General features: G+C 38.3%; 1 protein-coding gene across 1 annotated transcript in view; it reads left to right on the top strand.

Annotated features, from left to right (window-relative positions):
* Window positions 1-13,917, top strand: part of MED12L (mediator complex subunit 12L) — a 317,527-nt gene that overhangs the window by 287,904 nt on the left and 15,706 nt on the right. The window contains exons 40-41 of the mRNA XM_059921863.1: window positions 10,517-10,606; window positions 12,260-12,492. Coding sequence (XP_059777846.1) covers window positions 10,517-10,606; window positions 12,260-12,492 — 323 coding nt within the window. The remainder of the gene's footprint in view (window positions 1-10,516; window positions 10,607-12,259; window positions 12,493-13,917) is intronic.

Genomic DNA, 13,917 nt, shown 5'->3' with positions numbered 1-13,917 from the left:
GATTCAGATTTTGGCAATAGCATTTTCTCGGGTTAAATGCATACACAGAATGTGATTCTCTCTAGCTACATACAAACTTGTGGGGTTTTTTTTCCTTTCAGTTTTTGGCTTCTTATAGAGAAGATGAAATAGGTATCATTTTCCTCCTTATCCTACAAATTTTCTAATTACAGAATCCATTTTCTTAAATGTAACAAACATGTTGGAGAATTTCAAATTACTTAACCTTCAAAACTTATCTTGGAATTGTAGCAGCTGCTTTTAAAGACTGACCAGTTGCTCCAAGCCTTGGATGTGACTCTAGCTTCTCAGGCTGGTTGTACAGTGACCCCCGGCTGGCCTCCTCTTCTTAGGTCAGGCATTGGGTCTTATAATACTTTGTATCATCTTTCCACCTACTGAGCAGAGGATAGAAATCTATGAGATGTTTATTGAATGAATTCATGTTTTGAGCAGCTATTTCCAGAACCCTGGAGATTCTTAGTAGCCTGGATCCTTAGCAACCTGATTTTTATCCACAAACTCATCTCGTACCTCTTTCTCTGAGTGCTTCCAGAAACTTCTCCCAACAGCAACCTCTGCTATGGTTGTTTTGAAAACCTAGATGGGTCAGAGAGGGCACACATTCCTGAATTCTGGATACGTCTCAGACCTTGCAGAGTCCCCTTAGCCTCTTTACATGTAATGGACAGAGTTGATGTGTGTAGGAAGATCTAGCCTTAGATTGTGCATGATGAAAACTAGAGAACCATTATAGAATAATTCTAATTCTGCTGCAGAGACTGAATATCAGCTTCAGTTGGTCATGGAATTTTCTGTTATGAACCATCTTACATTTCCTTGGGAATGTATCAATAGTGTCTAGAAAACAGGTGCTAAATAGCATGGATATTGTTAGGTATTGTTAACCAAATTACTTGATGTAGTGACTGTTATTATAATCAGGTGTATTTTCTTACAGCTTTAGTGCATATTAACATGCACAAAGATGTTAGGTGAGGAAAATTGTTGTCATTTTTCTCAGTTATAGTCTTCATCCGAGGAAGTAGAAATTCTCGCCCCCTCCATTCCTTAGTCAGTGTCCCTTATTTAAATGGGACCCAGTGTAGTGATTTTGTCACCTTTCTGTGCCTCAGAAGCTCATCTATAAAATGGAGCTAATGCAACATTTACTCCACAGGGTTCTTGTGAAATTAATGATTTAATGTCTGTAACAGCCCTTAGAACAGTGGCTGGCTTATAGTATGTGCTCAAAAAATGTTAGCTGCCATACTTACTGTTACTGTTTTATTAGCATTATTTTATGGTTGCATTATTTCAGAGGAAATCCCTGTCCCATAAAAATGATCTTTATTTTCTTAAATATGTTAAGGATAAAAAGAGAATAAAAGCACATCAAATGCTTTACTTGTATAATTACATTAATTGTCCCTAATATGATTGGTGTTCAGTGGCCACCAGTAGAAGAGACCAAGAAAAAGGAATGTTGAATGTTGTTTAGTTTCCCTAATAGCCATTTTGGTTTCTTAGAGCAGTATGTTTCTACCATCTAAATTCTGTGATACAAACTTTAGGGGGACTGATTCCAATTTCGCTGTTAAAAATATCACTGTAGTATTTTATTTTCCACATATCCCATGAGAACTATCATAAAATATAGAATGTTGGTTATAGTAATGCCAAATGCTGCTTTAATTGTTTTCCAGTCACCTTTTTCTTATATCTAATATTTTTCTTCTGACACAAGGTACTTTCTTCCCCTCCCCCCCACCTTATCAGTATTCTAGAGAAGGGGCTTTTGAAGGGAACCTTAAGTTTTGACACAGGAAGAGAACTTAATTTTGTGCCTTGATTTATGATATCACTTTATCCTGATTTCTCCCTTTCAATGCACAAAATCATCTTGTGTTCTTTGTAATAATCAGCGCTAGACAGTTTATTTTGAGAGACCAGTGAAAGATAAAAGATACGTTTAGCTTAATTTGATTGAGGCACGTTTGGACGAAAGCAATTGATTGTTGGCTACAGATAATGAATCATAAGCGTTTTCATTATATTAAAGAGGAAGATTTCTGACAGACAGAAATGATGTGCTCAGTTATAGCTGGTGGTTACTGGTAAGAACACTTGGTTATCTAACCATGGAGCAGGTGCCATCATTGTGTATCCAAATAAAGGAATTAAGTAACTTAATGAAAGAACACTGACTGAGTCAGAGCCTTCCAGAGTTGTCAGCTCCTTGGCAAAAGTGTCTCTGTAACATCCGGAAAGCATGCCTCTTGGATTGATAAAGCTCATTTAAGTTGAGCAGCCATCCTTTTTGGTCTGGTAATTTATCTACCTTCTGGATATGGTATCACCTTGGAGTATCTGTTTCCTTCCTTTTGCTCTTTCCCTTCTACTCACTCTTTAGCAGTGTTTTTCAAACGTACAAGAATAGACAATAATATAGCAAACACTAATGTACTTAACCACCTAGCTTTATTAAATAATAATGTTCGGCCACATTTGCTCTAGATCATTCTTTTATTAAATAAAACTTTACAGACATGGATGAGGCCCCTTGTCTCATAAAGATAAAGAGGTAATCACTATCATGAATTTCATGTTTTTCTTTCTTATGAATGTCTTTTATATTTTTTACTACATATTTTTGCATCCATGGACATAAACATTATATAGTATTACTTTCAGATTTGAAACTTTACATTATGATAGTCTCACACAGGTATTATTGTATTGTTTTGTAACTTTTTTATTTTGACTGATTTTTAACTATATCTACTTTGTTATACTTGGTTTTATTTATTTGCTTGTCCTAGTTGGATACTCTTCCGTTATGAGTATTAACATTTATCCATTCTGTTGATGATCATTTCAGTTATTTCCGATCGTTTGTTACTGTTAACCGTGCTACAGTAGACATTTTTGTCCGTGTCTTCTGCACGTGCCAAATTGTAGGGTACGTATGTGGAAGTGGAAATGAGGATTTAATTTCCAAAGTGGTGGTGATTCCCATCGGTTATAAATGAGCATTTTCTCTCCTCCACATCCTCACTAACCCTTGATATTGTCAGACCTTAATTTCCTCATTCAGAGCAGGTGAAATCGTGTTGTGTTACATCATTTTAACTTGCACTTTCTTATTACCTGTGAGTTTAGGCATGTTTTATAACTTTACCAGCAATTTAAGTTTTCCCTTCTGTAATTTTCCTGGTTCTATAATTTGAGCATATTTTCAAAATAATTTGGTTCTTAGTTGGTAAAGGTGTACAAAATAGACTTGTTGAAACAAATCTTGAGTTTTGACAAGAATCTTTAATGTATTTACTCAGGGAGTACAATTTTCTTACATCTCAGTGACAAAATGAACTTAGGAGGACAAAAAACACTGAGCTAGTAAATATGTCCTACATCTCAGTGACAAAATGAACTTAGGAGGACAAAAAACACTGAGCTAGTAAATATGTCCTAAACCCTGTCATTTTGTTCCTTGGGTGGAAACCATGTCCGGGAAAGTAGATGCTCTGCTTATTACTTAATATCTGGTATTTCGCTATTTACTTGAATGATGAGGAAGGCGCCCTTGTCGTTTGCTGAAATTATGATTGTGCAACTATAGCGATCTCGTAGATAGTGTACACAGCTTGATGTTTATGAACGGGGAGAAGATAGGGGTAGAGAGCTGAGAGAGTGAACCACTAATACAAAGGTGGTAGTTGGATATAAAGACAAATGAATAGATGCAATGAATTATGTACCTACCCCTAAAATGGTGAGAACAGATATTATTTGCTTGGGAAATTCCTCCTATGATTTCTCGTTCTTAGTGTAGTAAAATACTTTTATTTTTTTCAATTAAGGTTGTGAATTTTTTGCCTCATCTCTATTTCTAAAATTCAGTGAACAGAAAAATTTTAACGTCTCAGACTAAGTGTCACTTAGAATTCATTCATAAAGATGATTAAGCAAGGGGATCATTGACCTGAGAAACAGGAATATTTTTCCCCAGCATATAGTTCCCTTTTTCTAAATCAGACTCCCTGTTAGCGTGTAAACACTAGGGGTACTATAAATATTTGTTGTCTATTTTGGTTGATTGAATGTGTGGTTAAACTGATGCTCTGTTTTCATTTGCATTTACTGGGGATGGAGCTATCTAATGACATCCTCCAATAATATATGACTTGTTCACTTAATGTCTTGTGTGTTTCATGTGACCCAGATGTCCTGAGCGCTTCTCCCCCAGCTCTGGGCTGGGAAGGACTTGGGCGCTCTTTTGCTTACACCGAGGTGCCAGCATGCCTTAGTTTCGGGAAGTTATCTGGGTCTGATAGCTCCCCTACTTCTTGTATGTCCCTGTTTAACCTCCAGGATGTGCTATTCCATTATATGACTATTGCCATATTATTTATCTGTGTCCCAGCCTATGGTGATATTGTTTGGCATATAAATTAATATGAACTCTTAGGGCCTGGGTTTTTAAGTCTTGACTCCCTGAAACATTGTTTTAAAATGAACTAATTCTTGTGTATTTTGACTACCCACATCATTAGGCTAAACAATCTTATCTGTATTGTCTGCCGTTTTCTTGCTGTCCCCTTTCTGTAGGACTTCTGTAACTCTGCTGTCTCCCTTCTGGAAGACTTTGACAACATAATGGTAACACCCCTGCTGTCTGTCATTCCTTTTACTTTCTTTTTTTTTTTTTTTTTTTTTCTTTAAGTAAAGTTGACATTATTCTTTGAACATCAGAATGAGAAGCAGGTTATTCCCCTCTAGCTGGTAATTATTATCGTCTTCATTTCACTGTTACTCACTTGGTTTATGTTTGAGACTGTAACACAGAGTCATGAATGCATTGACCATGTTCACTTTAACGGAATTTATTTCCGAAAGTTGTCCCCTTTGATTGCCTCATGATTTTCATCATATACGTGTATGGTATAGAAACCAGCGGACGTTCATGGCCTGGGCTTGGGAACATAGGCCAGTTCGTGTACCTTCATGTCAGTCCCAGTTTTGAACCCATCTATTCCTGAGCTCTCGCTTCTCTCTGCGATAACTCACCTCATTAGTAGAGGAACGTATGGCATGCTGACTCACAGGCCAATGCAAGACAATGAAAACCGTGGTTATGAAACGTGCCCTTCTCATCACATCCCACTCACTGGTTCTTCCTAAATTCTCAACAGAACGCATCATCTCTATTTTCTTTCCGGTACGGAGAAGGTGTTTTTTTTGAGCATAGGTCTTGTGCATGCATGTCATAAGACTTCATCTCTACTGCTTTGCCTGGGCTAGCGAAGAATGCATGTTTCGCATTAAATTACTTATAGGTTTCTGTATTAGATAGCCAACCCACAACCTAAACCCAAGAAGCATTAGAATAAAAAAGAGCACACATCTCAGATGTGAATGTAAGTCAACTCGTTTCACTGCCAATTTAATGGGTAACGTTTTCTATACATTGGTGAAAATATCCTTAATGGCATATACAAGCTTTGAAAATATTTCAGTTATGAAATACTGTCATATAGGCAATTTCTTTAATAGTTAGTTCTTTCAACAAAGGAAAGTTTGGAGACTTTTCTGAAAGCAATCAATTTTTCTATCAATTTTTCTTGACCCTTGTACAGAGAGCAGGCGAGGTTTTTGTTTTTTTAAAAACTGGAATTAAACTATCAAATTTTAAAATATTTTTCAGATAGCTTATGTTTGCTGTAGGGCATTTATTGTTCAGGTGATAATGTAATTTGAACAGAATACAATTTGCATCTACCATTGATTTTACTTTTTAAAAACACAGACAAAATATTTTGTTCATCAGGTATTTAAAGTCAAAAGGTTATATGATCTATATATTCATTCAAATAAATGGAAATGTGTATATATATCTTTGCTGTCCTTCTCACCATTCTTATTTTTCTTTAATATTCTCCAATATCAGGAATTTAATGAATGTGTATGTATACTCAACCAATCAATACGTTATATTCCTCCTTTATGGGCATGTTAACAGAATATATTGTAAAGGTTCATTATTGTATGAGGTGTGTTTATTTCAAAATGAATGAGTTTGTTCCAGCAGTTAATGTTACTGTTAATCGATTGCCAACCAAGTTATATTTGATGGAAAGCTTTATAAAACAATTAAGCATAACTGGTCAACAGGACCTCTTTTAATTATAGAATTTTCTGTGTATCTATTGTCTGCAATCAAAATACACCGGTATAATGTGACGACCAAAACTTGGAGTTCACGCCATTTGTTGTTTAACCTTGGGCACCATTACTCAGTACCTTCCAAACCAGTAGTCACAAGCAAAACCCTTTTTGCTAGTTGACTCATAAAACATTACCCACTGGTTTTCATTGGGTGACTTTTATTATTATTCCTAAATCAGCATTTTCAGAAACAGAGTCACAAAACCTGGCTGTGGTTTTTCAGGCACAACTTGTCTCTCTGCTTGCAACCCTTAAACGTTATTGGAAAGTTACTAAATAAGGATTTGAAAAAAATCATTACTAGTGAATTGAGTGGATAGAAGATCCATGATCCTGAAATGCTGCTTACTGTCTGCTAATTGGAGTTATAACCAATTCTCCTTTAGAAAGAGCCCCTCACATTTTCTCAGTTGACTGAGGGAGTGAACTAATGAAGAGAACAAGACCCAGAAGATTGAAAATTATCTTTGAGGATGATTTATCAAAAATTTTTTTAACTTACTGGATGTATTCATTTCAAATTATGCAAGAGGTTTTGAGTCTACATCTCTTTGAGCTCAGATGCTTCTCTTGTCTAATTAAAAATAAAGCAGTAAGAGAGAGAATTGTTCTTATAAAGACCAGGAAGATGAGTCAGTATTGAACAGCACAGCTTTTTAAAAAGGTTTTAGAAAGTGGAAATTTTAGAAAATATAATAAAGTTCTCTTTCCTACCCAGAGGCAAGCCTAAAGCAAAGTGTATAAAAAACAAACGAGAGAGACCACATGTAGGAATTTACCCTGGGCAGCAATGTAGAGATGGGTTCATGTGGCTATCAGAATTTCCTTAATGTCTAGCACTTCCTACTGTAGTTAACTGTGGCTCGCTCTCTTAGCACATGTAAGTTGGGTACCTGAGCCAGGGGAGCTGGAGCCAGAGTACAGTGTGTCTCCTGGCTAGACACAGATATTCCCTCAGAAACCAGCCTCCTTTACACCCACAAAAGTGTGAAGTTAATGTTGCCTCTGATTGTTGCAGTTAAGCAGAATAAATCAAGAGGGGCAATTGAGCTACTCTCCAGGTATTAATGAAGGCAGAAAGAAGAAATTATTAGAATGAAAGATGCTAAAAATTAAATTAAAAAGTGAGTTTTCAAAACAAAAGATGGTACTTAAAAATATGGGGCAATTGGAAAGCACTTGGTTAACTAATTTATCCTGAAATATAAATCTCAGTTTACCTCTGGAACTCTTGTTTAACAGATAAACTAAATTAAGTCTTAGATTTCCTCAATGGATATTTATTGAGCCCTTACTATATGCCAGACACAGTGCTAGGAACTGATTTTTTTTAAAAAATCAAATAAAGCTTAGATAGTTTTCAGAAAATAACAGATAAGTAGATTATGTATGACGAAGGTGACCATAAGTCACAATTTGCCAGGCATGATCTCACTTTGCCCCTGTTCTCCTGGCCTGTCCCAGTTCGGATGATACATTATATAGTCCCTTCCTGAATGCAGCAAAACCATCCCTACTAACATTTTAAGACTCTTACTAAATTTCAATTTTTAGTTTTCTTACTTATTCCCGCATTATGGTCCTCGTTTAGCATCTGCAAAATCTTTCAAGTTACTAAAGAACTTCTTGGTCATTCATTCTTTACTCAACAGATTGAACTATTTCTACAAATTGAAATAATTTGTTCCTGGCATTATTCTGGGAAAACCAGAGAGCAGGAGGAGGTCATTTCGGTTTGGGAGAAGAGATGGATATTTTTCCATTCAGGGCAAATATGACGATAAAAGCCCTTGGGGAGCACTGGCCAACGTGAGGTGTTTGTGATTTCCTCAGGGAGGGTGTTGAATGTTAGAACCCTTACCTACTGTACTTAAGTAGTGAGTTGGGGGGAAAAAATGGCGATGGGAGGGAATATAATCTATTTACAAATAAATAGTTTACCTTTAGACTAAAAATGGTTCACCGAAGAGTACATGAATTTTAGAGTGTAAAACTGATTTGAAATTTTTCACCCCTTTCTTCTTGCTTTTTTTTTCAAAGTTATAGTGTTTTTCCTTGAATGGTAATTTTGTGATTTTTAAAAATGTAGATGGTTTTTAATTCGTATTTCTTACATTTCCAAAATCTCAACTGTTCTTTATCAATAAAAGAGTGTTGCCCAGGCACTCAGATACCTACCTTATTAGTGTTCTAGATCCCCCCCACATATAAGTCATAGTTTGTTTCCTAAGGTTCTTCAATAAGCAAAGGAAGAGTAAAGAGTTAAAAAAGATCTGTTTTATGTATCCGCATGCCTCTGTCACACGCACATCACATCTTGTTTCCCTCCAAGGCAAAAAAGGGTGTGGGTGTTTTAGACTACTTAGGGATCTCAAGATTCTAACTCACATAAATAATTCCTTTTTCTTTTCCTCTGTAAAAATGATAACATACATATATGTGTCCCCACCAAGAGGCACAGCAGTATGTTTCAGGGACCTTGGACAACGCTGTCAGGGATCACCAAGTCGAGGAGCGGCATGTAAAGATCTGGTTGATTTCATGACTCCCTGGCTTAGTGTTTGGAGGATCAAGGGCCATTTGGATACTTTGGGGCAATACTTGTAGGCTCCAGATAGCCACACTGCCATGGCATGAGCTCTCCTAGAGGGAGTTTGGGCTATTTTTCTTAGACTTAAGCAAATAGGGATATAATTGCACTTAGATTAATCAGCTAAAGGCTCAGAGTATCTTCATGGTACCCTACGCTGGAAAGTTGGATTCTTGTTGAAGCTGTTATACATAGATACCATAGTAGATGCTCCCAGAAATTTGTGTTTGGTCCATGTATGGGTGGATAGTCACCTTCGGAGAGGCCAAAGTTTCTTAAATGCCCTCAAGTGATTTTATGTGGGGATCAGAGAAAAGGCTTCACCATCTGGTGTATGCGTTTCATTTCAAAATCTCATTAACAAGTCTTAATAAAGAGTCTCCTTTTGGTTTCTTATTGGGGTGAGTTTACGAGGCTCTGTGTCCCTAAAGAATAAGCACCAAATGAAATTTTAAATATTTTCATCCTTGATATCACATATGGAGGCATCTCATCATAATGGAAAAAACCCTAGGCTTTGGAGGCAGACTTACCTGAGCGCTCATGGCTCGGCCAGGTCTAGCTGGGTGAGCTTGCTAAGCTACCTAGGCTCTTTGAGCCTGGCTTTTCCTACCTGAAGAAAATGGGGATGATGTTCCCTCCCTGCAGAGTTCCTGTGAGAAAATGGGAATAAGAACAAGAAGCCCAGTCCCTGGCACATAATAGATGCTTAATAATTGTTGGTGTTCTCCCTCTTAAGCTAAATGTTTATACCTTTCTCCCTGCCAGAAATATCTGTACTACTTTCCCAGAACATTAAAATTGGTTTTTAATATAACTGTATTTTAGCACTTTAAAAAAACGAGGACATCTGTGATATAAAACAGTGGTGAAATATCCTAGAATAAACCCCATTTCTTTGTTATTAGTAAGTCCTGAAAAAACCAAGGGGTGGTCAGAAGCTTGGCCTCCTTCTGTGATTAATACCGCAAGCTTCTGTGAAATAGCTTCTGCCGCCAAAACGTAAAATACATACAGCTGCTCTTAGGAATATATTTATTTTTCCTCAGGCCAAAACATGGATTAAATTAAGACTGGTGAACAGATGTTAATTGGTTTTCTTTTACGTTGTAGTTGGTTAGAACTGTATTTGATATTAACTTATTATACATTTTAATTGATTATATTGATTATTAGAGTCATGAGAGCCCAAATTCATCCCTTGCATACATGGCTAAATAGGCAATTTTTAGGTCCCTCTGGAGAAACATCCTTAAAAAGTCATGAAGGTAGTATATGCCATTTGCGCGTACCACATGTTCTCTTACTTTATGGGCACAGGATGAGGCAACTCTGTGGTTTCAGATTTCACACTTAGAGACTCATGCCTTTTACTCTAGAGGGACATTTGTACCCTGGAGTGTACAGGAACGCTGGCTCAGAGCCTCTCTGATGAGCAGACCATTGATTATTTTGGCTTGTGTTTATGTATGTGTTATCATTGGGGACATCTGTAGTCTTCTTTGGAAGAAATAATAAGTGCAGCAATCTCTACTGTTAATAGGAAATTGATGAGAAATAGTATTCAATGCAGGTTGGAATCTGCAAGTGTTGTTCTCACATAGGGTTCGGTGTCAGGGGTTTTGGGGGTAATCAACCAGGAGCTCGGATCATACCCTTGCTGTTATGATCAAGAGCCGCCTCGGCTTTGTTTTCCAGGGCCAGCCGGGGGACCAGGCTGCTCTCTTTGCTGCTCAAGCACGGCCCTCCCCTCAGCTCCCCCAGTATCCAGGTCTGCAGCAAGCACAGGTACCCATGTTTGCTTTGTAGGTGCTGCTGGGATTTTTAATGCTCTTTATTTGAAGGGGGGAACTAGGTAAGTAGGGTATCAATTCCCTCATGGGGTATAGAACTTAGTCACTTCTGCTTATAGATTATAATTGACATTTCAATGAAAAAGTTTCACCAGTGATTATTAAACAAGCCTTGGGATTGATTAAAGGGCATAAAACATTTTAGGAAATTCTTGAATCAGAAATGTCAATTCATACCTTTCTATTAATGATGATGGTAGATATTGAAATGGTGAACAGTCCCAGCCAGGGTACTTATGTTATAATGTATAATGATGTAATTCATGATTGAATTTATGATATTCAAAGATAGCTTCGAAGAGGAATCATGGTAGAATAAGAAGATCATCGGCCTTGGCATCAGACCTTGACAAAATTCCTGACAACCTACAAGCTGTGTAACATTGTGCGAGTTACTCCGAGTCTTGGTTTCCTTCTCTGTAAAATAGAGATGAACATTGTGGGGATTTAAGACAACCTATGGAACTAGCAAAGCACCAGATACACAGTAGTTATTCAGCAAATGATAGATTTGCCTTAATATGATGCAAATCTTGAGCTATTTTTTCTAATAGCTTTGTTATTTCTGCTTCCATATCCTTGTACTCTATCCCTCTCATAATCAGGAGGCCAGGGATCTTGGCAAGACCTCTAGTTAGGCCAGCGGTTCATACTGTGTCCACAACTGAAAGGAAGTCCAAGGTTGGCCTTCACAGGCACCGAGCCCCACGGCCTGCATCCCTGCACGCTGCCTGCAGGAAGGCCATTTGTCCATCACTCTGTCTTCCAAGTCAGAGCCACTCAACTACCTTAAAATGTGGTACTTTGAGGACCTGAAGAGCAGTCCTCTTCTATTTTAATCAGCACTCTGTTCTGTAAATTGTAGATAGTGATGCAGCAGAACCTGAAGCTTTTCATTTACATTGGGTGTCCAGATTTGGAGAATCAGCCACTCACATATTAACGATTATTGGTAGAGTGCTGAAACAGGCTGCAGTCCAACCAGAACTATTATTGAATAGTCACCAATGACACCCTTATTCTCTGGTTAAGGTAATTGATGTTTTTTTTTTTTTGTCGTTCTTGTTAACTGGTTGGTTACTACAGACAAATTCATTATATCCAAGGAAGTGTAGTTACATACTAGGAAAGTGTACTCCATGATTTTAATTTACACTGAGCATGAGTAACTCTTCTGGTTAATTTTGGAAACAACATTAATGATGCTTGGGATTTGTTGAACATTGATGTCATCTGTGCACTAAAGGTAGAGATGCTTGCCTGATTATTTCTGTGCAGAAACCTGCCCTTCCTTTCCTCAAAATAAGCAACTGAGCTTAAAACTGATCTCTTAACCAAGGGAGGATTCATTTTGCTTTTTAATTGAAATTTCTGGTGAATCATTATACAAACAGTTCATTCTGTAACTTTCCAGCTCTTCTCTCTGCCTCCAGAGTGATCTTCCTCATATTTTGAGTTAGAAAGAGTCTTTGAGAACGGCGAATTTCAGGGGGCTCCTCCTGGCTTTGTTTTTGCCCTCGATATCTTAGCGATAGGAAAGCTGGGGGCAAATCAAAACGTTGACTTCCTTCCTTGTGCCTGCCTGCAGACCATGCCCCAGGGCTATACGATGTACGGAACGCAGATGCCTTTGCAGCAGACCCCTCAGCAGCAGCCTGGCAGCGTGGTCCTGTCTCCTACCTATAATTCCAGAACCTATCCGGCTGCGCATTCCAACCCGGCGCTAATGGAAAGACTCAGACAGATGCAGCAGCCGCCGCCGAGTGGCTACGTTCAGCAGCAGGCGTCGCCGTACCTGCAGCCCCTGAGTGGCTCTCAGAGGTGATGCATGTGGAAATAGTGATGGCAGTGGGGGACACTCAAATTCTCGTCTTTACCGTGCTTCTTCTAGGACGTGGTGCTTTATAATTGTTCCTACGAGCTTGCATATTTGCATATAATTTTCATCGTCGTCTCATCTTCAGCAGCATCCAGATTGTGGTTCAAAAGAAGCAATGCCCCATCTCATTTATTCCGTTCAAGTCCCTTATTGTTTGACTCACATCTCCCATAGCATTTGTGTAATATTTTTCAGTGATACCACTATGTTAGCTCCAATGTTCTTTTTTTCCTCCTCTTTTAAAAAGGTTTTTTGGCAATAAATATCTAAGATTAAAAATTGTTGATTATCCTTAGCAGTGCCTTACTAGAATATGTTGATCGGAGCCACAAAGCCTGTGATTGCAATACTCGTTGTGCACGGTGCCCATAACACTTTTGTTACATATCTTAGTGTCTACCTTTTCCACCTCAGGAATGGCTGGCAAAACCGGATCATGAAAGACTCTTACTCAGTTTTTGCTTTAATTGGATCTTGTAGACGTAGTATATAGTGTATAACTGCACTGTCCATTATAGCAGCTACCAGCCACGTGGGCTATTAAATTTAGACTAATTAAAGTTAAGTTAAAGCTCCTCAGTTCTCTGTTGCGCTAGTCACATTTCAAGTGTTCATTAATCACGTGTGGCCAGCAGGGCCAGCTTCAAAGGTGTGTGACCTGCGCAGTCACATAGGGCGCTGTGTTCAGAAGACCTGCATGGTTGATTGTAATGCTCTATTGTCACCCGCTCGAAATTCTTACTGATTTTTGATCAGAGAGCCCTGCATTCTTGCTTTGCACTGAGACCCAGAAATGATACAGCTGGTCCTGGTGGCCAGTGGCTATCTTATTGGACAGCACAGGTGGAGACATTTCGGTCACAGTAGAAAGTTCTGTTGGATGGCGTTGGTCTAGGAGAACTCAGTTTCATGCAGATTGCTGCACTACAGCGAACAGCAGCTGGACTCCCGTGTGTTACCGTCAAAGATTGCAGGTCAACTCTTAAGTAATCACTGTTTGGAAAGTTGGCAAGGTTGTTGGTAACACATTTGGGAAAATAAATGAATTTGGAAAACATGCATCATGCTTCTTATTTGTCTAATAAGTGGCAGCATAGCATATCGCCTAAGAACTTGAACTTCAGAGCCCCGAAGTTCTGGGTTTAAATCCCACCTGTGCCATTTGCTGTCTGAATACCTGTGATACCATGTGTCCCTGGGAATCTAGGTTACCTTAACCACTGGTCTTTATTGCATTTGCATTGGACAAAGTGATTATTGAACATGATGGTTTTTCTTTGTGAGTGTGTGCAATGTGCCAGTGGCACTGAGTATAAACATTTGACAGTATGCTTGGGCCTGAAAACAAGTTCTTTATTCTTGACCAG

Source organism: Balaenoptera ricei, chromosome 4 (assembly GCF_028023285.1).
Source record: "Balaenoptera ricei isolate mBalRic1 chromosome 4, mBalRic1.hap2, whole genome shotgun sequence".
NCBI lineage: Eukaryota > Metazoa > Chordata > Mammalia > Artiodactyla > Balaenopteridae > Balaenoptera > Balaenoptera ricei.
Note: the sequence above shows the minus strand (reverse complement) of the source record. Positions and strands in the feature narration are given on the sequence as shown.